At 52.4% G+C, this 25,400-nt stretch overlaps 11 protein-coding genes across 11 annotated transcripts; 5 read left to right on the top strand and 6 right to left on the bottom strand.

Moving 5' to 3' along the window:
- Positions 1-222: 222 nt before the first annotated feature.
- GLRG_02680 (DSHCT domain-containing protein) lies at positions 223-4,224 on the bottom strand (the record flags this gene model as incomplete). The annotated part of the gene is made up of 3 exons (XM_008092689.1): positions 223-903; positions 965-3,950; positions 4,025-4,224. The coding sequence occupies 3 exons, from the start codon at positions 4,222-4,224 to the stop codon at positions 223-225; spliced, it is 3,867 nt and encodes a 1,288-aa protein (XP_008090880.1).
- Positions 4,225-5,171: 947 nt separating this feature from the next.
- GLRG_02679 (transketolase) lies at positions 5,172-6,449 on the bottom strand (the record flags this gene model as incomplete). Its single annotated transcript, XM_008092688.1, has 2 exons — positions 5,172-5,930; positions 6,075-6,449. The coding sequence occupies 2 exons, from the start codon at positions 6,447-6,449 to the stop codon at positions 5,172-5,174; spliced, it is 1,134 nt and encodes a 377-aa protein (XP_008090879.1).
- A 1,425-nt stretch (positions 6,450-7,874) lies between these two features.
- Positions 7,875-9,214, bottom strand: GLRG_02678 (uncharacterized protein; the record flags this gene model as incomplete). The annotated part of the gene is made up of 4 exons (XM_008092687.1): positions 7,875-8,450; positions 8,508-8,829; positions 8,888-8,922; positions 9,002-9,214. The coding sequence occupies 4 exons, from the start codon at positions 9,212-9,214 to the stop codon at positions 7,875-7,877; spliced, it is 1,146 nt and encodes a 381-aa protein (XP_008090878.1).
- Positions 9,215-10,944: 1,730 nt separating this feature from the next.
- GLRG_02677 (RNA recognition domain-containing protein) lies at positions 10,945-12,166 on the top strand (the record flags this gene model as incomplete). The annotated part of the gene is made up of 2 exons (XM_008092686.1): positions 10,945-11,082; positions 11,150-12,166. The coding sequence occupies 2 exons, from the start codon at positions 10,945-10,947 to the stop codon at positions 12,164-12,166; spliced, it is 1,155 nt and encodes a 384-aa protein (XP_008090877.1).
- A 197-nt stretch (positions 12,167-12,363) lies between these two features.
- GLRG_02676 (uncharacterized protein) lies at positions 12,364-12,819 on the bottom strand (the record flags this gene model as incomplete). The annotated part of the gene is made up of 3 exons (XM_008092685.1): positions 12,364-12,464; positions 12,529-12,705; positions 12,765-12,819. 3 exons carry the CDS (start codon positions 12,817-12,819, stop codon positions 12,364-12,366), a joined length of 333 nt encoding a protein of 110 aa, XP_008090876.1.
- A 307-nt stretch (positions 12,820-13,126) lies between these two features.
- Positions 13,127-14,538, top strand: GLRG_02675 (DnaJ domain-containing protein; the record flags this gene model as incomplete). The annotated part of the gene is made up of 2 exons (XM_008092684.1): positions 13,127-13,444; positions 13,495-14,538. 2 exons carry the CDS (start codon positions 13,127-13,129, stop codon positions 14,536-14,538), a joined length of 1,362 nt encoding a protein of 453 aa, XP_008090875.1.
- Positions 14,539-15,648: 1,110 nt separating this feature from the next.
- On the top strand, positions 15,649-16,146 carry GLRG_02674 (uncharacterized protein; the record flags this gene model as incomplete). The annotated part of the gene is made up of 1 exon (XM_008092683.1): positions 15,649-16,146. The coding sequence occupies one exon, from the start codon at positions 15,649-15,651 to the stop codon at positions 16,144-16,146; it is 498 nt and encodes a 165-aa protein (XP_008090874.1).
- A 1,749-nt stretch (positions 16,147-17,895) lies between these two features.
- GLRG_02673 (CFEM domain-containing protein) lies at positions 17,896-18,195 on the top strand (the record flags this gene model as incomplete). The annotated part of the gene is made up of 1 exon (XM_008092682.1): positions 17,896-18,195. The coding sequence occupies one exon, from the start codon at positions 17,896-17,898 to the stop codon at positions 18,193-18,195; it is 300 nt and encodes a 99-aa protein (XP_008090873.1).
- Positions 18,196-18,733: 538 nt separating this feature from the next.
- On the bottom strand, positions 18,734-19,830 carry GLRG_02672 (uncharacterized protein; the record flags this gene model as incomplete). The annotated part of the gene is made up of 2 exons (XM_008092681.1): positions 18,734-19,542; positions 19,617-19,830. The coding sequence occupies 2 exons, from the start codon at positions 19,828-19,830 to the stop codon at positions 18,734-18,736; spliced, it is 1,023 nt and encodes a 340-aa protein (XP_008090872.1).
- Positions 19,831-20,240: 410 nt separating this feature from the next.
- On the top strand, positions 20,241-20,815 carry GLRG_02671 (uncharacterized protein; the record flags this gene model as incomplete). Its single annotated transcript, XM_008092680.1, has 2 exons — positions 20,241-20,249; positions 20,315-20,815. 2 exons carry the CDS (start codon positions 20,241-20,243, stop codon positions 20,813-20,815), a joined length of 510 nt encoding a protein of 169 aa, XP_008090871.1.
- Positions 20,816-21,162: 347 nt separating this feature from the next.
- On the bottom strand, positions 21,163-23,458 carry GLRG_02670 (fungal specific transcription factor domain-containing protein; the record flags this gene model as incomplete). Its single annotated transcript, XM_008092679.1, has 6 exons — positions 21,163-21,577; positions 21,628-21,984; positions 22,043-22,374; positions 22,430-22,728; positions 22,783-23,243; positions 23,421-23,458. 6 exons carry the CDS (start codon positions 23,456-23,458, stop codon positions 21,163-21,165), a joined length of 1,902 nt encoding a protein of 633 aa, XP_008090870.1.
- Positions 23,459-25,400: the final 1,942 nt, after the last annotated feature.

Raw genomic sequence — 25,400 nt, 5'->3', positions numbered from 1 at the left:
CAGGCACGTACACGATATGCATCTTTTACGGAGACGGGATTATTGAATAACATGACATTCGACTTGGCAATGGGATGAAACCCTACAGCGTAGATAGAAGGAGGGTGAGTTGTTACTGTCATCAACCAATACAACTCGCCGGTTATTCCGCTGGTGCATATCCCCTTTTATTTCGGTGTTGTCTCCCGTTGCTTGATACCTTGCTCCTGATGATCATGCCAATTACATATACAGGCTGGCAACTGCTGTGATGTCCCGCTTGATCATCTCCTGTGCCGTTTGCATCTTCTGATATAGCTCCGGATCTCCAATGATTCGAGCAGCATTCTTCACCTCGCGGCATGTCTCGTCAAGACGCGTAATTGTTCGCACGATGGTGCCCTCCAGAACATCAGTCAAATCGGTGATGTTTTTGAAGCTCATGCCTCGCGCCCACTCGTAAACAACTTCCATTAGGCCGAACCGGGGCCGGGAGATAAAATCATTGGAGTCATCTGCAGACTGAATGACTTGGTGGAGTGTCTGGACCTCGTTGACCTTCTCGCTGATAGCAATAATGGTGTCCTTGCCTCGCTCAAGATTGCCCGTCAGGTTCGGTTGGGTTTCTGTCTTTTCTTGGAACACAAAGGCCGACAGCAAGGCCGCGATTTCGGCCGGCTCGTAGTCTGCAAGCACATTATCCAAGATCAGCTCTGTCAAGACAAGTTCATCGCCTGAGTGAATTTCGCAAGCCACTTTGCCCTTGAGCTGAATCCTGGCACTCTCATCGATAAACTGAAGCTGCTTCAGCACCTGAATTCGTTGTTCATAGTCGGGTAAGAGTTGGAGGTTCTGGTCCGACAGGGAATGTTGCAATTGCGAGATATGTTCCTTGATAAGCCACTGGTCATGGCACATGGCAAACTAGAGTTGACGAATTAGTGGTGATTTCCTATCGTCCAAGTAGAAACACTCATCCACTTACGTGCTTCAAAAATTGGGGGCAGGAGAGCGCCGGTGAGGATGACGCGGTGACCTCTGCTTCCTTCCGCTTCTTCATCATCTCCTGAAATTGAAGGTTCTTGATCTTTGACAGGTCCATTTCGTCCCAAAGGTCATCCCATGACCGGCAGATGGAGTGAAGCCTATCCTTTGCTTTTAGATACTTTTCGCCACTTTGGAATATTTCCGGTACGATGCCCTTGGTAACATGTCTTGTCAGACATTCGACATCGCTTAGGGGCACATGCAGAGTCTTGATGCGTATATGCTTCTTTGCCTGTGGCAGTGGCGTGAAATGCTTGCGGAAGGCCGGAATGAACGGAAGCAGGTCCGTCGAGTCACGAGTCTCTCTCATAAGTCTGATCTCGCATACGTGCAAAGTTGGACTGCCCTGAGGGCCCTTGTTGCTCGCGCCATCAGATAGCAATATACCAGGGGTGCGGATGCCGTCTCTGTTGTACACAATCAAGCGCGCCTGGCTGAACATTTTGCGACCAATCGGAATTCCAATGAGAGACTTGTAGACTTCCCCAGTAAGCTGCTTGTAGTCTTCGGACGCTTGGTGGCATTCGTCCATGGAGACATCACAGATACCACATGAATCGCGTTTGATCTTGGCCAAATCGGCCTCTGACAGCTTGACGGCTTTTTCGTGCTCAGGAAGAAGCTGCTGGGTGGCGTGTTCCGAAAAGCTGCGCTTAATCATCTCCTCGATCTTGAGAGCCTCCACCCGAAGCAGGTTAAGAATCATGTTATACGTGAGCCGGAACTGAGACCTCAACTTTGATGGCTCTCCTAGGATCATCTTCTGAAGATCGGCAACAGGCGGGGCCTCGTCTCCTCCGGGAGGAACAATGATAACCAAGCCTACAGTATCCAAGCCACGACGACCGGCTCGGCCCGCCATCTGCGTGTATTCGCCTGGGAGCAGGTTCCTGAACGAGTGGCCATCGTGCTTGCGGTATCCAGAGAACACGACTGTCCGGGTCGGCAGGTTGAGCCCCATGGCAAAGGTTTCTGTAGCGAACAGAACCTTTACAAGCGTTTGGGCGAACAAGATCTCAACAATTTCCTTGACGATGGGCAGTAGACCCCCGTGATGGACCGCGATACCTCTCGACAGGAGCTCTCTTAGTCTGATGATCTGGGGTAGACATCGGTCTTCAGGCTTGAGTCTCGCGATCGACTTTTCGATCGTCATGTGAATAGCGCTCTTCTCGTTAGCGGTGCAGAAGTCCTGGTTACTGAGCGCGTCGGCATTCTCCTCGCACCTTTTTTTAGAGAAGACAAAGATGCAGGAGGGAAGAAGGTTGGACTTCTTGAGAAACTGGACAAGATGAACCCAAAGGTTTTTGTCTTGAGCCGCCGAGGTGAAGCCGCCCTGCCGACCAGTCCTACCCATGTGTCCTGGGTTGTGACTGGCACGCGGCGCTCCGCCACGGCCTCTCTGTTGAAGACTGCCGCCGCGCGGGCCTCCACGCTGTCCACCACGCTGTGGTCCTCCCCTTTGGACCCCTCTCTGGCCACCTCCGCCGCGAGGCGTATTGCTCGGCTCTAGAGCTTTAGTCTTGTCTCTGCCCTGAATGGCTTGATTGGCTTCTTTCCATCCTTTCTCGATGAACTTCTTCTCTGAGTCCACAATCTTGTGGATATTCTTGCCAGCCCAAAGGTAATGTTCTAGTGGAATAGGCCGCTTCGGTGTAGAAATGACATATATGTCTTTCTGCTTGGTCCTCCCAACCCATGATGCGAATTCGTAAGTGTTGGGCACAGTTGCAGACAATAGAATGAGTGTAACATGTTCAGGGAGCATGATGATGACCTCTTCCCAGACAACACCGCGCTCAAAATCATTGACGTAATGTACCTCGTCAAAGATAACAAACTCGACATCTCGGATCAGATCGGCTCCTCTGTAGAGCATGCTTCGCAGAATCTCCGTTGTCATAATCAGGCAACTAGCCTCGGGGTTGATTTGCACATCACCCGTCAGGATACCAACCTCCTCGAATGTCTGGCGGAAGTCTCGGAACTTCTGGTTGCTCAGGGCCTTGATGGGCGATGTGTAGATGGCCTTGGTCATGTGCTTCGAAGCAAGAGCAATGGCATACTCGGCGACGACAGTTTTCCCGGCTGAAGTATGCGCAGCGACGAAGACAGAATCGCCGCTTTCGAGATGGTAAATCGCCTCCTTCTGGAATGTATCCAGCTCAAACGGCCAGTCTCTTGCCATGTCGGGTACGAGTTCTCTGAAGTTCGTGATGTCTCTGTCGATGTCCACCATGTGAGCCCACTCCCGGCCAGCCTTCCTGGCACTGGATGCCGCCAAAGCTCCATGTGGCTCCAGAGCCGGAAACTCGACGGGCAAGATAGCATCAATGTCCTCGCCGTCTTCTTCTTCTGCTTCGAACTCGGCCTCGGCCTCGACTCTGGCGTCGACTCCAGCCTCCCGCTCTCCACTAGCCTGCGCATCACCGTCTGCTTCGTCAGTACTAGGTGACTGTTCGGGTTCCTGGTATAACTCTTGTTCAACAGCTCTAGCCTCATCTTCGTTAGTCTTCCTGTTGATGTTGATGCCGCGGCTCAGCCCAGGTGCGACTTGGAGAAGGCTGCTCTCAGCGCCGAGCTTAATAATTCTCTCCAGCTTGTTGGATGGAACAGCGGCGGAGTCTCCGCCACCAGTTCGGTGAACCTGGTCCTCAAGGGCAGCAGTTGCCTCGATGCCATCCAGGCCGCCAGGCGCAAAAGGGAAAAAGCCGGCAGCTCCACGAACAAAGTCGACCCTACTAGCAGGCTTGCGCAGGAAGGAGGTGGAATTCTTGGCGGTGGCACTGTTGGCGGGCACGGTAACGTTCCTGTAACCAGTCACTCTACCCTCAAGGCCATGTCGCTCAAACCGCGTCACAGTTCGGGTCTGGGGGGGGGGGATCTTGAAAAGCTCCGTGTAATCCACAGGGCAGTCCCAGCGCCTGAGGGAGACATGTCAGTGCCGCATTCATAGCCATTTGGGCAGAAAACTGTTTGGGCAGGAAAGAGGGCTCACTGCTGCAGTCGGTTGAGCCACGCGGACGAGAATCTCGTGGACGGCGTGAGAAAGTCATCTTCTAGGTGAGCCTTGAGATGAGATGTATCTTGCTTGACGCGTTTGCGAGGACGCTGCTGGAACAAAAGGTCATCGATGTTCATATTGGGGCGATCCGTAAGATGTAGCCCACGAATGGCCGTGGCCAGATCAGAGGCCATCTTTGGTGGCGAACTGCAGATGGTCGCCTTGAAAATGGTTCGTGGACAAAGCAATGGTTTAGGTAATTGAGGCGAGACGAAGGTGACGCCCGCAACGGTGCAAGGAGAGGTGAGGTAGGGAGGTACCTAGGGCGGAACTGATGACGGTGTGCGGGGCCAAACAGTGGCGTAACACCCCTCACGTACCGACCTACCTGCCTACCTACCTAGTTTACGGAGTATACCTCACAAACAGCCGTCTTAGCTAAGATGTGGCTACTACGTCGGTGAGTGTGCTAATTGTACCAGAGCCGAGCCTACCTAACTCTGATAACGTACATCCGAAGGCCCTTTCCATTTCGCACGAAATGCGTTATGTAACGGTCTAGGTCAAGTTGGAGTCGTATGGCAATGTATAGAGTGCTTAGAGTTTGGGGTTCAGCTGCTGGTCCACAGCACGAAAGACAGAAATGAAGCCTAAAGAAAACCCAAACCTCTGGCTTTATGTTTGAGGCAAGACAGCCCACAACTTCAATCCCTGCTCAACTTCGACTCCAGCACGACTGCCATACGTGCCATTATCGCTCACCCCTGGAGATTAAGTCTAAGACGGGTGTTTCGGTACTGAAGTTCCTGCCACATATTCCCAAGAGTGCTTACTGAACGAAACCAAATACTTCGCCGTGGGTAGCCTTGCAAACACATTGATCGATGAGCTGGTAAACTCAGTAATACATCCAAGTAAAATAAAGTACCTTGATAGTTCCACATTGATGCGTGAACAATCACATCTAGTCGTGTCCTCAGGGTATGAGATGTGTATATGACAACTGAGCAACATACAAGTACAAGCTTCTCCCCCAAGTCTACTAAGCCTAATAGTCCATTATGAACCGGCTCCATGCCGGGGAGCTTCCGCAAGCAGCCTGCCTACGCCACGTCTCCTCTTGCCACTTACTACAACCTTCTTACAGACGCAGCATCTTGGCAACATAGTTCTCAATGATCTTCTCAGTGGGGAAGCTCATCTCTTCGAGTCCCTGAGCGTATGGGGTAGGAACATCGGCACCTGTGACTCTCTGTGCAGGCGCGTCGAGGTAGTCGAAGGCGTACTCCATGGTCAGAGCCAGGATCTCGGAGCCAACGCCGTAGGCGGGGAAGCCAGACTCGACGGAAAGAAGGCGGTGGGTCTTCTTGACAGACTTGACAATGGCCTCAACGTCCAAAGGCTTCACGGAGCGCAGGTTGATGACCTCGACATCGACACCGTAGTTCTTCTTCAGGTTCTCCGCAGCAACCAAGGACTGTCCAACGCAGCGGGACAAGGTAACAATAGTCAAGTCCTTGCCGGTACGCTCAACCTTGGCCTTGCCGAAGGGGAGGACAAAGTCGTCCTTCTGAGCAGCCTCCGACATAGCGAAGGTCTGGCCGTACATGAGCTCGTTCTCGAGAACAACGACAGGATTGGGATCGCGAATGGCAGCCTTCAAAAGACCCTTGGCGTCCTCGGCGCTCCAAGGGGCGACGACCTTGAGACCGGGAATGCTGCCGTACCACGCTGAGTAGTCCTGGGAGTGCTGGGCACCAACACCGGCGGCAAAGCCGTTGGGGCCGCGGAAGGTGATGTTGCAAGGTTGGATACCACCAGACATATACAAAGTCTTGGCGGCTGAGTTGACGATTTGGTCGATGGCTTGCATGGCGAAGTTGAAGGTCATGAACTCGCACTGGGGAAAGACGCAGGTTAGACAATTAGCTCTCGGAAAACTCTCAGACCATTTCGGGAGGCACCGGACTGTGTCGAATACGGTGATCCAGGAGCCGGAAGCAATTCGGCGTGTTTATTAGGGCGCTCAGGGTGAATAACTTACCACAGGGTGCAGTCCGCTCAAGGCAGCGCCAACAGCAAGACCGCAGAAACCGCTCTCGGTGATGGGTGTGTCGATGACGCGCTTGTCGCCGAAGCGGTCCAGTAGACCCTTTGTGACCTTGTACGCGCCGTTGTACTGGGCTACCTCCTCGCCCAGAACGAAGACCTTCTCGTTGGCCTCGAGCTCCTCGGCGAGGGCCTCGTTGAGAGCCTCACGGACTGTGTAGTCCTTGGTACCCTTGGCATCGGCGTACGTCCTTGACTGCACAGCGAAGGCAGCGGGTCGGCTGACGAACTGAGAAACAGGAGAGGAGCGGAAGACGGCAGCTCTGGAAGAGGCCGCCAGGCGGGCTGCGGGACGGAGGAATCGGGACATCGCGAATTGAGTTTTCGGGGTTGGTTGTAGGCTAAAGACACGGAGGTCGCAACGTAAGATAAGTGTGATATCCCAAAGGGTGGTTATAGAGAACGGAGGTGATGAGAAACAAGAAAAAGAGATGGGGGGAGACGGACAATTGGCGACCTCGGGGTGGGGTTGACGATGGCCAACGACGAAAGTTGAGCGTCGGAGGGAGAGGGATGATAAAGTCGATGGGGAGCTGTCGAGGGATTTGGCAGACCTCTTTTTTTTTTTTTTTTTCCTTTTGCTCAGCTCTATGGGCGTTGAGTCCGTTGAATTGCGGCGAGCTGCCAAATAACAGCGTTGGGGAGGCCCTGGGGTCTGCGCTAGTCCTTTTGTAGACTGACGGCGTCCTTGTGAGAGCCATTAGATAATCGGCCGATCTCCCTTTGAGCCAATCATGTCCCATCTCAGGGAGCCTGCCCCGTCCGAAGATGCGCCAAATTCCAGGTCCGATCTAATCCCGACAAGCTCCGTCGAGTCCAATCACTGCCCTTGTCTGCTATTTTGACTGGATTTGCTATACTGGGCGTGTGGTCCCTATCGGCCTTTCAGGCTTAATTAAGCTCTGCCCAAGCATACCAAGGTATGTAGGTATCTACCTGAGGGCATAAGGCTCCAGCGCAGCGCAGTAAGCACTTTTAGTCTTTTATTTCTTTTGCAAGAAATTTGCACCCACTGCCACCCGATTCCATCCGAACAGAGAGCCCACCTTGGTGCAACCAACAATGGACAGTCAAAAGGGATTTATGTCTGCTCTGCCATTTGGAGGAATCCTTCTTCAAGGTTTCCTTGTAGGGTACGTAGCCTTCTCTGATCCTAAGTGTGTGGCTGGGACATTTGGTTCACCGAGCTTCTCAACCACCCGATGCAAAGCCCCGTCGAGCTCAAGACACTCTAGTACCAGAACTGGGCTTTCCGACAGCAAATCTGTTATACAGTTGCTGGTCAAGTCTCAGGCTGAACGAATTGCACACAACGAACGATATCGTTCGGCTGCGCTGCTGGATTTCCATCATCACAGTCCAGCCAAGTGATAAGCATGTGAGGGACAATGGCAACGCCAGTAGTACTCAGCAAGGGGCCATAGAGTACGGCCGAACAGAACTCCGCAGACATTGTCCAGCTTCTCGCATTGACAGCTTCACTCTTCACAGCCACTCCGCAATGGCAAGCTCTCTTTGACATTTCTTTGCCGGTTGGTGTTGTATCTTAACTTTTTGATCCCATGACGCCTCATCTACGCCCTCTATGGCAATCATTTCCTAATTACAATTATGATACTGATAGAATACCTACTCATATAACGAGCAACCAAGTCATGGACTCCTTTTTACATCTGCCGGTGGCACCTCGCGGTTTGTCGCTAGCTCTACCCGTAATCCACACCTGTGATAACCTCTAATTGGCGGGCTTCTTTCCAACCATCAGGTACATGGGCGTGAACAAGTGCTCCTTGCCACCAGCAACGAGACAGTCGCCAGCCCATGCCAAGCTATCGGCCGTCTTTTTGGTGCCAGCAGGAGCAAGCTTGATGGCCTCAAGACCACCAACCAGGTTGTGCATCAAGAAGCGCCCCAGCTTGGTCATTCGCACAATGGTAAATACATCGAACACAGACTGGATGTACTTTAGGTCGCCTGACAGAGGCCAGTACCATGGCATAGGGTCAGGCCTGTCGGCAAGATCCTCGTGGTGAAGCATCTCAAAGCCAGCAGCCTTCATGGCGGCAAGGCCTTCTGAGACTTTGCACATGTTGGAAATACCGTCGCCCTGCTCAATTCCCAGGCGAATTTCGCGGTGGGCCAGGTTGTCGTTGTCGTATTTATCCGTCATCAACCACTCGTAGACGCCAAAGACACCGCCAGGCTTCAACACGCGGAAGATCTCGCTGTAGATGCCCTCGAGACTAGGCGCGTGTACGGTGGCCTCAATAGCGTAGACGGCATCAAAAGAGTTATCGGGGAAAGACATTTGCTGCGGAGCGCATATTAGAAATGCCAAATTTGATCTGGTGTGTTCCTAATAACGTACCATGAAGTCCCCCTTAACGAACTCGAGTTGGCTGGATAGACCTTCCTTCGCAGCGTAGTGGGTCGCTCGATCAATCTGGTAATCGTTGTTGTTCAGGCCAGTAACGTGGCAACCAGTGAACTTGGCAATTTCGCGCGCGGGTCCACCAACACCACATCCGACATCGAGAACCTTCATACCCTCTTTGATGCCAATCTGGTGGGCGAGGTAGTGCTCATGGCGGGCAATGGCCTGGTAAAAGGGCTCGCCATGAGAGAAGCGGCAGAAGTGGAAGGACTGGCCCCAGCCATACTCGTACAGGTCGGTAGCAAGATTGTAGTAGCTAGAAGATGAAGATCAGCCACATGTCACCAAAACACAGAAGTTTGCGCGTGACGTACTGTCTGGTCAAGGTCGCGTATTCGGCAGTTCGAGCCTAGATCGAGTGCGAGTCAGCTTCTGGCACACAAGAGTTCGGGGTGGTATAAGAAGCACGAAAGAGCAGGACGACTCACTGCGCGCTCCTCGGGAGTCTCGTCCTTGGCAGCCTTGTTATCCCAGTGCTTGAAGTACTCATCGACAGCGGCCTGCTTAGCATCGCGGCCTTTGCTGAACATGGCGGCAAGACCACCGGTGGCCTTGGCACTGTTACCATGCAAGGCCTTGTTGAATTCGGCATCGCGGGCGTGGTCCTCGCGCTCGAGATTGTTGGCCGTTGAGGAAACCATTGTTACGTTGAGTTGGCGATACGACGGATGACGGATGGTGTGGCAGAATGGGAGAGCAACTTGTAAAGTCGAGAAGGACAGAGAGAATGAGTGTGCGTGTGGGAGAGGGTGGCAGAAGAAGAAATAGAAGAGATGGGGGTCAGCCGAACAATCAAGTCGGCAAAATGTTAGAATGGGCAATCAGATGCTTTGCGCAAGAGAGCGGGGGATGGCCGGGGTTTTTTTTTTTTTTTAACTTTCTTTCTTTTCTTTATTACAGTCAAGAAGTACTCCGTATCGAGCGGGAAAAGGGGACGGCAGACGGCAGGTTGCCATGTCAAATTTCCAGTGACGACGGTTACCACCATTCCCATGCATCCCTCTTTCTCGACCTCCCATTTCCTTAATGGGTTAACCATATGGCAGAGGAGACAGACAGAAGGTATCCACTGCCAATAGCAGAATTGCAACCACCACGCCCGTAGGGGAACCCCTGTGCAGAAAAGGGAAAGGGGGAAGCGGAAGCTAATGCTGCCAGTCGTTCGGGGCCCGCCAAGGTCCGTGGCCATTGGCAATTGGCCAATAGTAGTGATTGGTAGAATTACATAGCTTTGTTGAGCAGGCGGTGACTAGCTGGTTCACTGGCTCAGCGCAAACATGTGCACGCTGACCAGGGTGTCGAATCCGAATACGAATTCAAAAGAGCCCCAGCCAGTCATTCACATGCAGCGTAAACTACTGAGATTGCACTAGCAACATTCCCAAGTCGGCTGTGACGAAGCTAAAGATACTAAAGTGCTGGTGTTCGGTACGATACTGAATATGCTTACCGTCCGATTATCTACATTGGCCAGGTGCTTATTATTGACAAGAGTTATTATATGGAGACCACATCACATTGGGGTGGGCAATCAGGTTTGCTCAGCCTGATGCAGCGGCGAAGTATATCTAGCTTCATGTTTTCCCAAGTGGACACTCCAGTAGTGGTCTTGGGAAGCTTTTAAATTCGGTAAGAGTCACAGAATTTGCTCAACTTGTCACTGGAGGCTAGTGGTGCTTGGCATCGTCGCATCTACAGGCAGACGCCTTGCGTTCTCACTATGAAGCCATCGAATTTACGGGGTAATATATATCTAGGTAGTAACCACCACCAGCCATGGAACATATCATATCTCGCCATACGTTTCAGCCAAACCGAAGGTCGCTCACAAGTCTCAAAAAACCGACATTCGAGTGTGATACCACATTGGCAACCCACAAGCAGCTCTGGGGCAGTTGAGCATACATACCTAGCCAATAAGGGTCACATGATGACTACCTCGGATTACCCAGGGCTAAGCAACCCGGTTATTATGATATTTTGGTATAAATGCCTTATAAGTATGGGTCCAACGGAGAAATTTTAACTGATTGATTGGGTGCCCTAATGGCTGTTCAAATACTAATGACCTAGTACGGATACTGTAGGTAGGTATTTGAAGTGTCTGATCGTGGAACGTATCTTTGACACTAGGTACTCGCATTTGTATCACGTGAAGATAAGAAGAAGGCTCTTGCGCCACTGATGTGACCCCATGCCTACGGCTTTGGTCAGCCTGCGATTCCCAGTCTGCCAGCCCCAGTTGATCAGCCGGATTACCATCCCAAAGAAACACACGACACTTTCTTAAGCCAACTCCTTTAAGCCCCTGTCTGTCTTGCAACTTTTGCCGACCTATTGACCCCAGCGAGTTTTGCGGAATTGAGGCGCAATGCCACCTCAAATCAAGCAAGACCTGAACCGCTCAGGGTGGGAATCGACCGACTTCCCCTCCGTTTGCGAGAACTGCTTGCCCGAGAATCCTTACGTCAAGATGCTCAAGGAAGATTACGGTGCCGAGTGCAAACTGGTAAGCTCATCTCCCGCTTCACGACTGTTACTTCTCCCTGGAACCACTTACTGACAACGCGCGGCAGTGTACGAGACCTTTCACTGTCTTCAGTTGGAGTGCTGATCGAGCCCACGGTCGGAAGAAGCGAACAAACATCTGTTTGACCTGCGCGCGTCTGAAGAACTGCTGTCAGGCGTGTATGCTGGATCTCTCATTTGGCTTGCCTATCGTCGTTCGCGATGCTGCCTTGAAGATGGTAGCCCCCGGACCGTCGTCCGACATTAACCGTGAATACTTTGCGCAAAACAACGAGCGCGCCATTGAGGAAGGTCGTGCAGGAGTCGAAGAGTATGAGAAGTCGGATGAGAAGGCCAGAGAGCTCTTGCGGAGATTAGCGGCAAGCAAGCCCTACTTTCGAAAGGGCCGGCCCGTTGAAGGCCTCGACGAGGCTCAAGCAGGCTCAAGCTCAAGTGGTGGACTCGGTGGTAACCCGGCCGTGGGTGCGGGTGTTGGCGGACCAGGTCCCATCCGGACGAGAGATTCAAGGGCCGCAGCAGCAGCTGGAGCTAGGCCTGGCCGGTCGAAGCAAGCTTTCCCTAGTGCTGCTCAGCTGCCCCCTGGGCCCCAAGACTGGATGCCACCTGCCGACAACAATATCATGTCCCTTTTTGTCACTGGTATCGAAGACGACCTGCCTGAGCACAAAATTCGCGAGTTCTTCAAGGCGCATGGTAAGATCAAGAGCTTGGTTTGCTCGCATATGTCGCATTGTGCATTTGTCAACTACGAGACGAGGGACGCGGCTGAGAAGGCCGCCGCCGCGTGTCGAGGTCGAGCTGTGATTGCAGGATGCCCTCTGCGTGTTCGCTGGGGCGTTCCCAAGGCCATCGGCACCATGGACAAGGAGCAACGGTCACAGATGCTCATGGATGCACGACGAGGACAGGGAAGCGCGCGGGGGGGGGATGGAAAGAGTGGACGAAGGCAGATACCCGCTAGCTCTGATACTGGAGAGGATGTTCGACCATCGAATGTCCAAGCGGTTGCTCCTCCTCCAGGCGCAGACGATGGTCCGAAGTATGCTAGTCTCCAGGGCGAGTGATCTTGATGAACGACAGATGCAAATTGCATTTCTTACGGAGTTGAGGAGCTTGTAAGGATTACCTGGACGCGGCGACTGGGACTTGGGTTTGAGTAAAAGCGGTATTGTTTGTCAGGGTATCATAAGTGTTGTTGTACAAAGTTAAAAGCATTTCTGCTAAGCTACACAGCTTTCAGTTTCAAGACTATTCTAGTCCCTTAACTGCAGCCGCACCCGCCCATGGTCGTTGTCTTGCCCCTGCCGGCTATCTTGACAGAATCGTTGTCGCCCCGCTCAGTGTCCTTGTGAATACGCAACTCTGAGGGCCATTCCTTAGCATGACACGCAGTTGTAAGCAGCATCTTGAACATGGTGCAACTCACTATATGTGCTAGATTCATCTTGTTTACCCTGAACGACGTTTTCCCTGAGGATCTTGGCGATGTCCTCGGCTTTTTGGATAGCTTGGCCGTAAGCCAGGCTTGTTGGTGCGAGGCTAGCTTGGTCCCTGAAGCCTTGACGGATCTGCTGCCTTGCAGCTGTGAGTACTCGGTCGTCACCTGAAGACGATTCCATTGTCAGTCGGATGGCAGTCGTGCAAGTGGAGCGTTTCTCATACCGTTGAAGGCAATCCTCGCGGCGCGCCAGAGGTGTCGATACGCAGGCAGGGACATAGTAGATGCAGTGGACTGTTCAAAGCGCGACTATCAGAGTACGTCTGCTTTGTAAAACCGGGGTGATTGGAGAGGATTAATAGAGGCTCAACAGAGTCGTGGCATGGCTCAGGGGAAAAAAGTTGCGAACACCAAGTATGTCTAAAGACACACCCTTAGTTTCTTGCACTCTCACACCCCTACTCCAGAAAAAAAAATTGTGCCCCACGTTTGATGGCTTTTCCCCCCGAGGTAAACGACGTCCCTCCATTCCTTTCAACCCACGAAAGTTGCCCTCATCCAGCCAAACAATTCGAACAATTTCGACATGGCTTCTGCAACCGTTGTCGCGCAGGCCCTCCCGGCTCTCCCTGAGGCTTGGTCCGCCGACAAGGACTTTAAGGCCGTCAGCCAGGTTGCTGCCGCTACTCAGCGCAGCCTGGAGCCCGTTGGTCCTCATTTCCTGGCCCACGCCCGTCGGGCCCGTCACAAGCGTACCTTCTCCGAGGACGATCGTATCCAGGCCCAAGAGGCTGCCAAGAAGGTTGAGAACGACGACGATGGCGAGATCAGTGAGCCTGAGGACCCCATGATGCTTCAGCGTGACGCCAAGGACTGGAAGGCAAGCGGGTCACCCTCGTTGCGCGTGCTGTTTCGCCCACATGAGACTACGACTGACGCTTTTGGTGAATCTAGAACCAAGATCACTACCAGGTTCTCGGGCTCACCAAGTATCGCTGGAAGGCCACGGAGGACCAAATCAAGCGCGCCCACCGCAAGAAGGTCCTCAAACATCACCCTGACAAGAAGGCGGCCGCTGGTATTGTCGACGATGATAGCTTCTTTAAGTGCATTCAAAAGGCCACCGAGGTTCTTCTGGATCCTACCAAACGTCTACAATACGATTCGGTCGACGAGAAGGCCGATGTTGATCCTCCCACGAAGAAGCAGCTCGCTAAGGGCAACTTCTACAAGCTGTGGGGCAACGTCTTCAAGGCTGAGGGCCGCTTCTCCAAGATCCAGCCAGTACCGACCTTTGGCGACGACAAATCTACCAAGGAGGAGGTTGAGGAGTTCTACAACTTTTGGTACAACTTTGATAGCTGGCGGACGTTCGAGTACCTGGACGAGGATGTCCCTGACGACAATGAGAACCGTGACCAGAAGCGCCACACGGAACGCAAGAACGCCAACGCGCGCAAGAAGAAGAAGGCCGAGGACAACGCCCGTCTGCGCAAGCTGCTTGACGACTGCTCCGCCGGCGACGAGCGCATCAAGCGCTTTAGACAGGAAGCCAATGCGGCCAAGAACAAAAAGAGGTTAGAAAAGGAGGCGGCAGAGAAGAAGGCTCTTGGAGAGGCCCAGGCCAAGAAGGAGGCCGAGGAGAAGGCTGCCAAGGAGGCGGAAGAGAAGGCCAAGGTCGACCGGGAGGCATCCAAGAAGGCTAAGGAGGCTGCCAAAAACGCTGTCAAGAAGAACAAGCGTGTTCTCAAGGGCTCTGTCAAGGACGCGAACTATTTTGCGTCTGGCGAGCCTTCGGCCTCTACAATCGACGCTGTTCTCGGTGATGTTGAGCTCGTTCAGGGCAAGATTGACCCTGATGAGATTGCGGCCCTGGCTGGCAAGCTGAACGGCCTCAAGGTTGCTGATGAGATCAAGAGTGTTTGGAGCGATGAGGTCAAGCGACTTGTTGGCGCTGGCAAGCTCAAGGATGGAGATGCCAAGACTTTGGTCCAGTAAGAGGCTTGCCGTTTCGGCAAGTATAAAACGCGTTTATCAAGGCATAACACGACTATCTTATGATGGAAGGAAATACAAGAGTACGGCACGGTGAAAAACAATAGAATAGACGGAAGGTGGCTTTCCAATGACGAAACATGTTTCAGCATATTCCTTACATCTCCCCCTCCCTTCTGGAAGAACATTAACAGTCCTGTCATCTGTGGTATAGCGATTTCGCTACTTGAGCATCTTCAAATGTAATGTATCGAGTTGGAAGTCGTCATGGATGTGTGTGTTTTGTGCTGGACAATACAAACTACTCGTAGCAAGCACCGTACAATAGCTTACGATGAAGTAGGTGCTGCCTGCGACATAGTCAGGCCAGACAATGGGCGGTTGCCTCCATCACTCTTACGTTGATGGCCGAAACAAGACTCCTCATTCGGTTGGCTTGGTAAGTGTCAAGCGTCTGGCTGCGCTTTGGGTTGATAGTGCCTATGGCGAACTTTGACTTTTTCTATGGTCTCAAGGTACATAGATGGGTGTGAGGTACGATACAACATAATATAACTGTGGAAGAACATGGCGGCAGTCTCGTTGAAATGAGGTGAGGCCGTAGTGTCATCCCGTCGAGTGACTAAGGAAGGTAAAGGGCTTCTATGTTCTAATGTAAAGGTCATTAATACAGAGAGGAGGTATACAAACACACTCCACCGCTCTTTCCCTCTTTCTCTTCCGGTGTAGAGTCACTCAGGGTTCGACTGCGCTCAACTGCGCTCAACCAAAAGGAACATCTTCTCGGAATACCTGTAACACCGGAATCTCCAGTCATCTTCAACCTCCTCTGTGCTTGCTTCGCCTGGCAGGCAAACAAACACACTGGCCGCATATTTGGGATCTCGCGACGTCCCTTTGTTTCCAGCACCCTTCACCCCAGCGACGCCCAAAATTACATCCAATGTGGATATTTCATTAAATCTCTTGATGCTGCAATAATACTTGGGCTCGATGCCTCCGCAACCCACATCCTCACCCTGGAGTAACTATTGTTATTTTCGACTTCAGTCTTCCGAGACGTTAATCCAACGACTGTCCTGATCAAGAACCTTCCAAGTCGGCATGCCGAACATGGATGATTATTCCAGAGGTCACCTCTGGGCGGAACATGAGACCAATCCGGCACCCGAGGTCATGGTCCATTCTGCCCCCGAAGCAGTTCAGATTCCGCTGAACAATTTGCCAACTAGGAACGATGGCGCAGACGACGCTAGGCGTGTTCACCCGGATGGAGATGTTGCCTTACCGAATCATGCAGATCAAACGAGCCAGTCCAAACTAAAGCGTCGCTCGCGCCTTTGGACCTGGAAGACGATAATCGGCATCTGTATCGGGTTGCTCATCCTCGCCATTGTGATCCCTGTTATGGTCACAGTGGTTGCAAGCGATCGAGGTCATGGCCCTGGAAACATTGAAACCACTGCCAGCTCGCCAGCATCACAAGCTTCTTCCTACTTTGTCACACCAACACCCTCTTCGGCCACTTCGTACCCTTCCTCGACCCTGAATCCGGTGAGTAAGACGCCCTCTATCGAGGTGCTGCTGGCCATTGCCAATCTCCAACAATAAGTTGCTAACCACCCGATAATACAGCCTCCGGAATGCGTAAAGCCAAAGTTCATCAAAGCCGTCAATTGGATCGGAATTGATGGGAATAGCGGCTGGAAATTCAATATGTATCAGGCCAATACTGCTGAGGAATGCTGTTCAATATGTCACCATTCAATCCATGACGGATGCAACGGCTGGCTGTACATGACCGAGGAATCCTTCACCCCCCCATGTTCCATTATTCATGGATTCGCTGGTCCGAACACAGACGATGATTGTCCCAATGGACGCCCCGGAATCGTGTTTGCAAATACAGAAAACTCGGAAAACTTTGGAGGACCAGGACCTTGTGCAGGTTCGGTTCGGGGATGATGTTACATGGAGGGCTCAAACGGATTGCACCCCAGTGGTACTCTATTACATTGATTGGTAAATTGAGGCAAAAAGAATTACAAGAAAAAAGCGGCAGGTGATTGGCAGCGGAGTCTGAGCGTGTTAGGAAGCAGGAATACATACTAGGAAGTCGGGGTTGTTTATAATATTTGCAGGATACCCCTAAAGATAGCGTCGCATAATCCTTTCCCCTACGGTTTTGGTGGCCCATAAAGGGTGACAATAACCTCGCACTTCGCGGGTTATTGATCGAATGCGAAGATATAAGCCACGACCAGATTCCGAACCGTTACTTGTACAGGGACCGGATTGAGGCCTGTGGACGGTCGAGACCATCTATTCTGAAGCGTTGGCCTTGGAGTGGTGGTCGCGCGGCGTTCGAGGTTCTGGAAGGAACGTGATTAGGGCGCAACCAAAGCGCCAGGCATCAGCATCCCTGAACCATCGGAGAACATGGACATGTCCCAAGTAAAGTGCGTGTAACGCGGGCAAGTAGGTGATGTAGGCTAGCCAGTGTAAACCGATGTTTTCCACACAGCCCAACGATCGTCGTCGATACTACGCACAGAGCGAACTCTGCAGAGTCTGTTTCACCAGAACTGGCGACGGAAAAAGGTCTCGAAGGTGACTCGATACATGTACGTCCTATCCATGCATTGGGCAATGCCCACAAAGATGCATCGCCGTTGTGTGCTCACTCATCTGCGCATGTGGCTTTGACCCGAGTCTGCTCTTCAGCCTGCCGACATACGTAATAACACAGCCCACGCCGAGTCTCAATGCCAACAGAACTCAGGTCTGTGCTTCGACCGAACGGCTTGTCCCATGACATTTAAGTTACTCATGCCAGCCACATAGCGGGAGGCTCTCTGACATGTACACCGGCAGGGGTCAGAGCAAACAAGTTGATTATTAGCTGGGACATTGAGAGTAGTCTACGAACCCAACGAAAAGAGACACTGCCGTGTATCTTGTTCGCTATCACTGTACCTTGGGTTCTGACTGGCATGTTCGAACAAGGTTCAAGAACACGCGGTCCCGTAGTCAATCCGCAAAACCTAGTCTACAATATTGCGCCTCGGACATACAATCAGTGTGGTTCTGACTGAGCTCCTCTGGAGAGTCAACGGTGACAATTGGGGATAGGATGATACACTCCATTACGTCAAGAGAAAGACCTGTGTGCCATGGCCTAGTTCCGGTACTTGTTGGACAGTAGAACGAGCATATAAAGTGTTCGAGATGGCCCCGGTTATAGATAGGTAGGTAGAATCTCATCCAACGGACTTGACAACCGGATAAAGAACAACACCATTCGCCAAATCGGTCATTATCAAAACTACTTCACCCCCAAACCAGACAAATTCTATCAAAATGAAGACCTCATTCCTCGCTATCCTGGCTGCTGCCGCCGGCGTTGCCATTGCCGACAGCCTCGACGTGCCCGACTGTGCCAAGAGCTGCGTCAACGATGACATCCAGAAAAGTGGCTGCGCGCAGGACCAAATCAAGGACTGTTACTGCCAAAAAGCAAATGTTAACTCTTTGATCAACTGCGTTTCTGGGGCCTGCAAAGACCAAAATGACCTGGTCAAGGCAGCCCAGGCGGCACAGAAGGCTTGCCCTCAGCTCAACGGCGGTGTCTTTCCCGGCCAAGGAAATAACGGCAACTAGATGCTGCTGGACACACGGCAGCCAGAGAAATGAACCATACAACACTAATGATTGCTTACTACCTTTGCAATTGCGCCACCATCCTTCCGAAGGTTCATACTTCAAAGCGCCCCTGCCAGCATATTCGTGGAGTCGGCCAGCTCTCATCATGGCTTGGCGTGATAAACGAAGGTGAGGATTGTGGGTTAAATTAGGGTCACTGTTGTAGTCGACGGAAGGGGGTTTGTGGTTGCACAAGATGCGTTGGCTATGTAATTAGCCATAACTCGTCGGCGAGATGAAGCCCAATACTTTCCTTGAAAATGTTATTATCTTTCCTCTCGGTCTTACAGCTTCTTCAAAAGTATTTTGTATTGATTTGTTCCTTGAGAGTGAAATCTGTGATAAGTGATTAACCATTCGCTTGTTGCCTTCACGAAGTAAGTCATGGCGTATACATTTCGTTAGCATTGATGACAAATGTGAATGTGATATGTGTAACGCAGTCTGCCTCCTGGGTATCATGCGATGAGCTCGGTACCTAGCCAGTCAATTCTTTTTACAAAAGGGAGATCTTGGCGAAGAGATCATCGTAAAGTTTGCCAACCCAACCATCTGTCAGGCCTCCTCTTGCTACGATGCCTAGACCACCGCCTGCCCAAATACCAGCTGCTACCAAGGCAACACCATGCAGTGCCCACCATGATCTCCTCTTGCGCCGCCGGACCTTCTTATCGACCACACTGGAGCCGCTACCGCTCCATCCCATGGCTGTCGGTGCCAGCCCCAACCACCTAGCAGCGCCCCAGACCATGTGGCCGCAGCCCACCGTCAGCAGGCCGGTATAAGCGAGCCAAGATAGAATTGGGTGCCGAGCAAACCCGTGCGAAACGAAAGCCAGGCCGATATTGGAACTGTCGCCCTCAACATAGAGTGGGAGAATGCGGTTGATGCCCACGTGGGCAGCAAGGAATGTCGTAAAGACGTAGCCAGACATGGAGATGTAGCTGACTGGTGGCCATATGCGACCAGCGGAGTTGATGCTGTTGGATGTCAAGGACCGGGAGGTTGCGCCGGTCCGAGCGCGATATAATGCGTACATGCCTGGTGTGTTACCGCCATAACGCTTGAGGTTTTGTGACCGACGGACGAGACGAAGCGCGATACCGGAGGCAACGTGTGCGACTATGGGTAATACCACGAGAAGTGGTTCTGTGAGCGATGTTTGATATATCTCTCGAGACAGCAACAGGTAGGTTTCGGAAGCCGGAACGGAGCGGGCAATAAGGGGTATTATCGAAGTATTGGTGACATGAAGCGTCATAAATAAAGGTATCAGGTAAGACGAAAACTTTTGTATACGCGTAACTAGCAATTGGATAATGGTCAGTTAGCCTATGTCAAAGTCGGATACGGAAATGTGTGGCCTGCTGTGAGCATACGGTAGAAGATGGTATTATGCCCGCTCCCACTCAAGCCGGGGGCCGAAGACGTAGACCTGAGTGAGCTAGTGCCATTCTCAAGCGCATCTCTCGGCAAGGGTGGAAGATCTTTCTCGGTATCGACCGGTGGTGTCTCAATGGGCGACGGGTCTAATTGGAGAAGCGACATGAGAGTCTCCTCTGACGGCTTCGACTGGAGAGATCTGGACTCCATGGCGAGCGGAGGTGCTGATTCTTTGCGACACTGTGCAAGCACAATGAGAGGCTGTTTGTAGGTGGCCCAAATGTCGGTCCGGTTGGCTCGTTGGCCTGTATCACGACAAACCCAAGGGTATTTGCAGGTCAAGCACCTGTAATAGGTTGTCTGAGTACACTGAAATCGTTGACTGCGCAGCTGACCATTCCTCAACACGTCATAGGTAGGTTGTAGCAACAGGGAGCGGCAAGCACCTGGTTACCTATTCCACGTCTGGAGCTGCGGGTGTGTGGGCCCGACGCTATCCGGGGAGCCGCTATACCCGTTATGGCGCGCAACCGTTGAGCTCAACTCCAACCTACCTTTTGTCAACGTCACAACCATTTACAGCCTACGTCGAACATATACATCCAGGATTATCGGTCAAGATGCCTCCAGTAAGTAAAGAATAATAAGCGCAGATATCGCCTCAATAGACCACTGACTTGGCTCCGTCGAGCAGCGCCACCAAACGCTTCCCCCGGCGCAGACCGCTGCCGCCCGCGAAGCTCTCCAATCCTTTTACTGCAGCCTCTGCTCGAAAGGCTATTCCCGCATGAACGATTATGAAGCACATCTTAGTAGCTACGATCATAGCCACAAACAGCGCCTCAAGGACATGAAGGCCATGGTCCGCGATCCGAACGCCGGCGCCCGAGCACGGAAAGCCGAGGCCAAGGCTGACGGGCTTGTCAGCATCAAGCTTGCCCCTAACGAACAGCCACACCAGACCGCCACCATGGGAGGATTCAAGAAAGGCGGCTTCAAGAAATCAGGCTTCAAGTCGGCGTTTGCTCCGGCAGACGCTCTCGCTGCATCGGCACCGGACACGCCAAAATCAAAAGTTGGTCAAGCACTAGAGGCGGACAGGCTTGCGAATGCTCGCGAGCGGGATACTGCGGCCGAAAGCGATACGGACGATGAGGGTTACCAAGTCTATGACCCAAGGCATCCGACTGATTGATTTCTTTACCTCCAACTCCAACTACAAACCTGCAAACGACTTACCGAGCTATGCCCCCAAGTAGGAGCTTGTCGGCCTTTGTCACGTGCTGCGCTGACCTAACCAATGCAACTCGAGGGAATATTAAATACAAGAAAGAAGGCGACGAGTTGCGGAGTGATATGTTCTTCCGAGTATCGTATGGGCGTCCCGCCAGCCGTCGCATTCTAATCCTGGCTTGGCCCCTTCGTGCTCCGTCTTCCAATCGAGAGGATACAGACGTTCAACATGCCACGGCAAAATTCTATCGAATCTATCTACGTTGCTGGAAGATAAATTTGGGCTTGATTTTGTCCTCCACAGCCAAGCTAGTTGAACTGGGACAGATCCTCTTCGAGCAGCCCCATCATGTACTGGCTGCCCGAAAACCAGTTGCCCAACTGAGCAGTCTGCAGACTGGGCTGAGACATATCGCTGGTATCCATCCCTTGAGCAGGGTATTCGGCTGGTGGGAACCCCAGCGCACTCAAGTATACGTCAAACTCATCGTTGATAGGGCCGCGTTCTTCCGACTGCTGCGACTTGCTTTCCATGTAGAGCGTCGCTACGTTGCACAACATTGAACAGAGTTGGTGTAGCTTCTCGACGGGCTCTGACAGTCCACAGGCGGGTCGGAGAGAGGCAACGAACTCGTTCAATCGCCTGAGATCATCGGCATTCGATGTGTCAATGACGTGACAGAAGAGGACGAAAAAGGGTGTGAACGGAGTGAGCAAAATAGCCCTTGGTTGGATCAGTCAGGATCGCTACGATGGATAAGTTTTGACTCTCACCAGTGAATGTAAACTGCCTTGAGGTGCCGCCCCTCTTCAGCGATTTTTTGCATGCATTCGAGATGCAACTGCATGGCGAATCGTGCAGTGTCAATGCACTCCTGGGAAAATCGGGTCGGTGAGCCCTCTGGTGCTGGTAGTGCTCTATAGATCAAGGTCATAGTTGAGTGGAAGGACATTTCGTCACCCCTCAAATGTATGTCTAAAATGGACGAGGCGTTCATAGCCTTGAGCCCGAAGAGAACCTGCTCTCGCACATGGGACCCGGCAGCCATAATGGCCTTTTGCTCACTTTCCAAACGACGTACGGTCTCAATCCGTTCTTCTTGAGATTGGTGTATGGCAAGCGGGCTGTATCTGCAGTGGTGTTAGTCCAGTATGAAGCAAGTCTGGGGCGCTGAGTAACACTGCGCACAGTTGTTCGTAGACGCGGTGTGCGATTTCGGCTTGTTTGATCCAGGTTGTAATAATGGCCCCCCAAGGATCTGCAACCATTGTATTGTCGACTCTCCTGGGTAGGGTGATATCCCAGTCTTGGATGACGGACGCCCTGCCTGTCCTGAGTGAGAGAGTCTTGTCAAGCATGTAAACGTGCCAAAACAAGAGGGTCTTGATGTCTCTAGGGCCGGCGCTTTCACTCCTAGCCTGTGAGACGCGGTGGTAGCCAAGCGTTTGGCATAGGCTAGCAGCAGTGGAGGTAAAAAGCCATGCGAGAGATGCTTTCGATACGTCTATGGAATACACGGCCTGGTGTTCTCATCAGCGCGACGAACAAGATTGCAGTGCAAAACATGCTACGTACGGCCAGGAGTAAAGCCTCGATGCTTTCTCTTTTGGCGGGCAGCATGAGTGGCAAGCAAGTCAGGGCGGTTTCGAGATTGCTCTGGCATATGTGCTGATACCTTTCAAACTCCTCTCGAGCCTCTGCGTTGGGCGCGAGGTATGACTGTTCCATGAAGAGGTAGAAGAGCGCGCCATTCACGATGACGAATGTGGTGTCCGCAAAGTTATCAGTGCAGAAGTAGATCTTTCGGCAGAGCTCAGCTAGATCGTCAACATCTAGAAACGAGCATGCGAGCGAGAATATGCTTGGAGGAGAGACTACCGTTAAGTTAGTTCACACCGGCTTGTCGTACACTAAGGACAGGGCCGCACCCTTCATATGCTTGAGCAGGGCCACAACGGCATTCATAGGCGGCATAGGCAGGTCGGTCAACCCTCCTGGTGGGGGCAATTGCTGGGTACGGAAACGAAACTCTCGAGTGGAGGAGACTTTGGACTGCATGGTGACGATCTGACGAAGGGATGAGAGAGCGGCGTGCATATTGGGCGGAACATCTCGGAGCGAAGTTCTCTGTACAGCGTCTTCGATGAAATCGCTGGCAAACATTGTATGGGCGGTAAGTGAGAGTTCGCCCTCGAAGGCGGAATCCGAGTCTGCGTCGTCTTGTGTCAAGATGGATAAATCACCAACTGTCGAGGCTGAAGGCGTAGCATGCCTGACCCTGTTGCCATCCCACGAAACGTTGCTGGCGCCCTGGGGGTCATTCACGAGACTCCGTAGCAACTCTTCAATGTTGGAGAGTCGTTCCTCAATCAAGTCAATCTTCTTCTCGCTGTTGAAAGCAGGCCATACATGTCAGCGTTTCTCTGGCCAAATGTCTGAGGTGGCAAAGGACTGCCGGCAGCAGCCAGACGGCCACCAAAACCTCGCTGCCGTACACGGTGAAGAGGGTGTCAGGAAACAAGGCGGATGGAGGGCGGGCAGCGTACTATTGAAGAGATATGAGTACCCGATGCCTTTGTTCTTTCGGCTTTTGGCCAACGCCATTAGAGCTACAGGCACGCTGCGTTATGCGGCAGTTGGAACATGGCGAGCTCTTGTCACACCGAATCTGCAGCACTGGGCCATAATAGGACCTCTTGTCAGCCAAGCCGAAATCTCAATAGCATGCAAGGCGTCCCTCTGCGAAGGAAAGATGAGCTGTAAGGATGTGATTATCTTCAGCTAGTGGGATATGGCCAGATGTGGCGTCCTCTGGAGTTAGGGGAAAGCAAGCACAAGAACGAACGGGGCCACCGACTTTACGGGTGCGACATTGATCACACTAAGAGACGGATAGCCAATGTCAGCACGCACTTCTAATGAGAAAATAAAAATGGACTGGTAAAGCTGCGTGACTCGGAACACTCAGGACGGGGAACGTACAGCTCGACGGAGGCTCTGGTCCTCGGGGCCCGCGGATCGAGAATCTGACTCCATGTTGAAGCGTCGACAACCAGACAGAGCGGCAGCGTACGAGAGCCGTGTTCTCCGGTGGTATGTGCCGAGGTGTCTATGTGTGTGTAGGTAAGCTGTCGGCTCGGGGCGGCGGTGCGCCAAGGTAATGTCCCAACTGATGCTGCAGGGCACTAGATGAACAGTCTCGCTAGCCGAGCGGTTGCGCGGGCGAAATGGATGGGTTGTCGTGTTGTTGATGGGGTTAACAGACCGCTTTAGGATGAGTGGCGCGGATGGATGGCGACAGGTAGGCGGGTGGCGGATACCCGTGAGCTCGCTCCCCCTTGACTTTCGATGACGAGTCAGCTGCGAGGATAAGCAAATCATTCGCTTCGAGTGCAGCCCCACTGCTTTGTTCAGCCTACTATTCGAACACTAATTAATTAGGTATGTACCGGTACTAGGTAGGTATGTGTACGATGTTGTTGCTAGCTAGCGCTCATCTTGAAACTTTCCCTGCCGAAATCCAGTCAACCCGTGCGCTGGTTTAGAGTGAACCCCCCCCCCCCCCCCCCCCCCACCTCCCCGACACAGCTGTGGAATGAACCCGGAGGTTGCTGAACTTGCCGGCACCTCGTTTTCCTGCAAAGTCCGTCCGAGCCGTTGACTTGGTGCAACTCAAGTCATTCCGTCAGCCTCTGGAGACTGCGCCAGAGCGGACCGTACCTTCGGCCGCGAGTGTGAGGATCCCCCGCCCCTCGGCCCGATCCCATTTCGGCGGCGGACCCACCAGACGGCGGCTTCTGTAGTACTATGTGCAAAGGGGGAGGGAGGTGGCTAACTTGGCAGGAATTAACAGGGGAAGTCCATTGTCGTCATGGAATTGACCCGCGCATACTGACGGCCCTGCTTGGCTCTTCGATGCTGTTGTCATCCATCACATAACCGACCCTGGTACAGTACTGCGATTAATGGGCATACCCCTTGAACACATTTTACGGTATTCAATAATTTGATGCGGAACTCATTGTGCCCTAGTGGTTGTAGGAGAGAGTGTGCTAATCTGCGAATGCTGTCCTTCAGTCATGTTACCACACCATTTTGCTTCTTGCGTCCACCCACGTCCAGTTGGTAATGCCCATGGACAGTATGGCTCATGGGTCTAGCCTGGAAGGCCGCTCGCCTTCCTCGTACAGCTTCAGATTGCTGGCTCATGCACACGACCAAGGCGCGTGGACTTTCTCCACCACCTTTTTTCATCATTGGACAGGTCACAGCCGACATGATCTTACCAACTGAGGCACATAAGAGACTAGGTCTCAACGTACAGGTACGGCACCAGTTCAAAGCTCTGCTTACAGCTCCAACGGCGTTTCAGCCGTTTAGCTCCTCGTCATCAACAGACTTCAACTTAGTACTACACTACTTCTGTTGTTGTTGCTGCTGTTATTCTTGGGTGCTGTGATTAGGCCATTTGTCAACATAGGTTGGTCTTTGTCAATGAGGCATGTTCTGTTTTCACCGTAGCGTTTCCGATATGGTGGAAGCTGAA

The sequence above is a fragment of the Colletotrichum graminicola genome (assembly GCF_000149035.1).
Source record: "Colletotrichum graminicola M1.001 genomic scaffold supercont1.5, whole genome shotgun sequence".
Taxonomy (NCBI): Eukaryota; Fungi; Ascomycota; class Sordariomycetes; order Glomerellales; family Glomerellaceae; genus Colletotrichum; species Colletotrichum graminicola.
The sequence above is the reverse complement of the archived record's forward strand: the minus strand, read 5'-3'. Positions and strand labels throughout refer to the sequence as shown.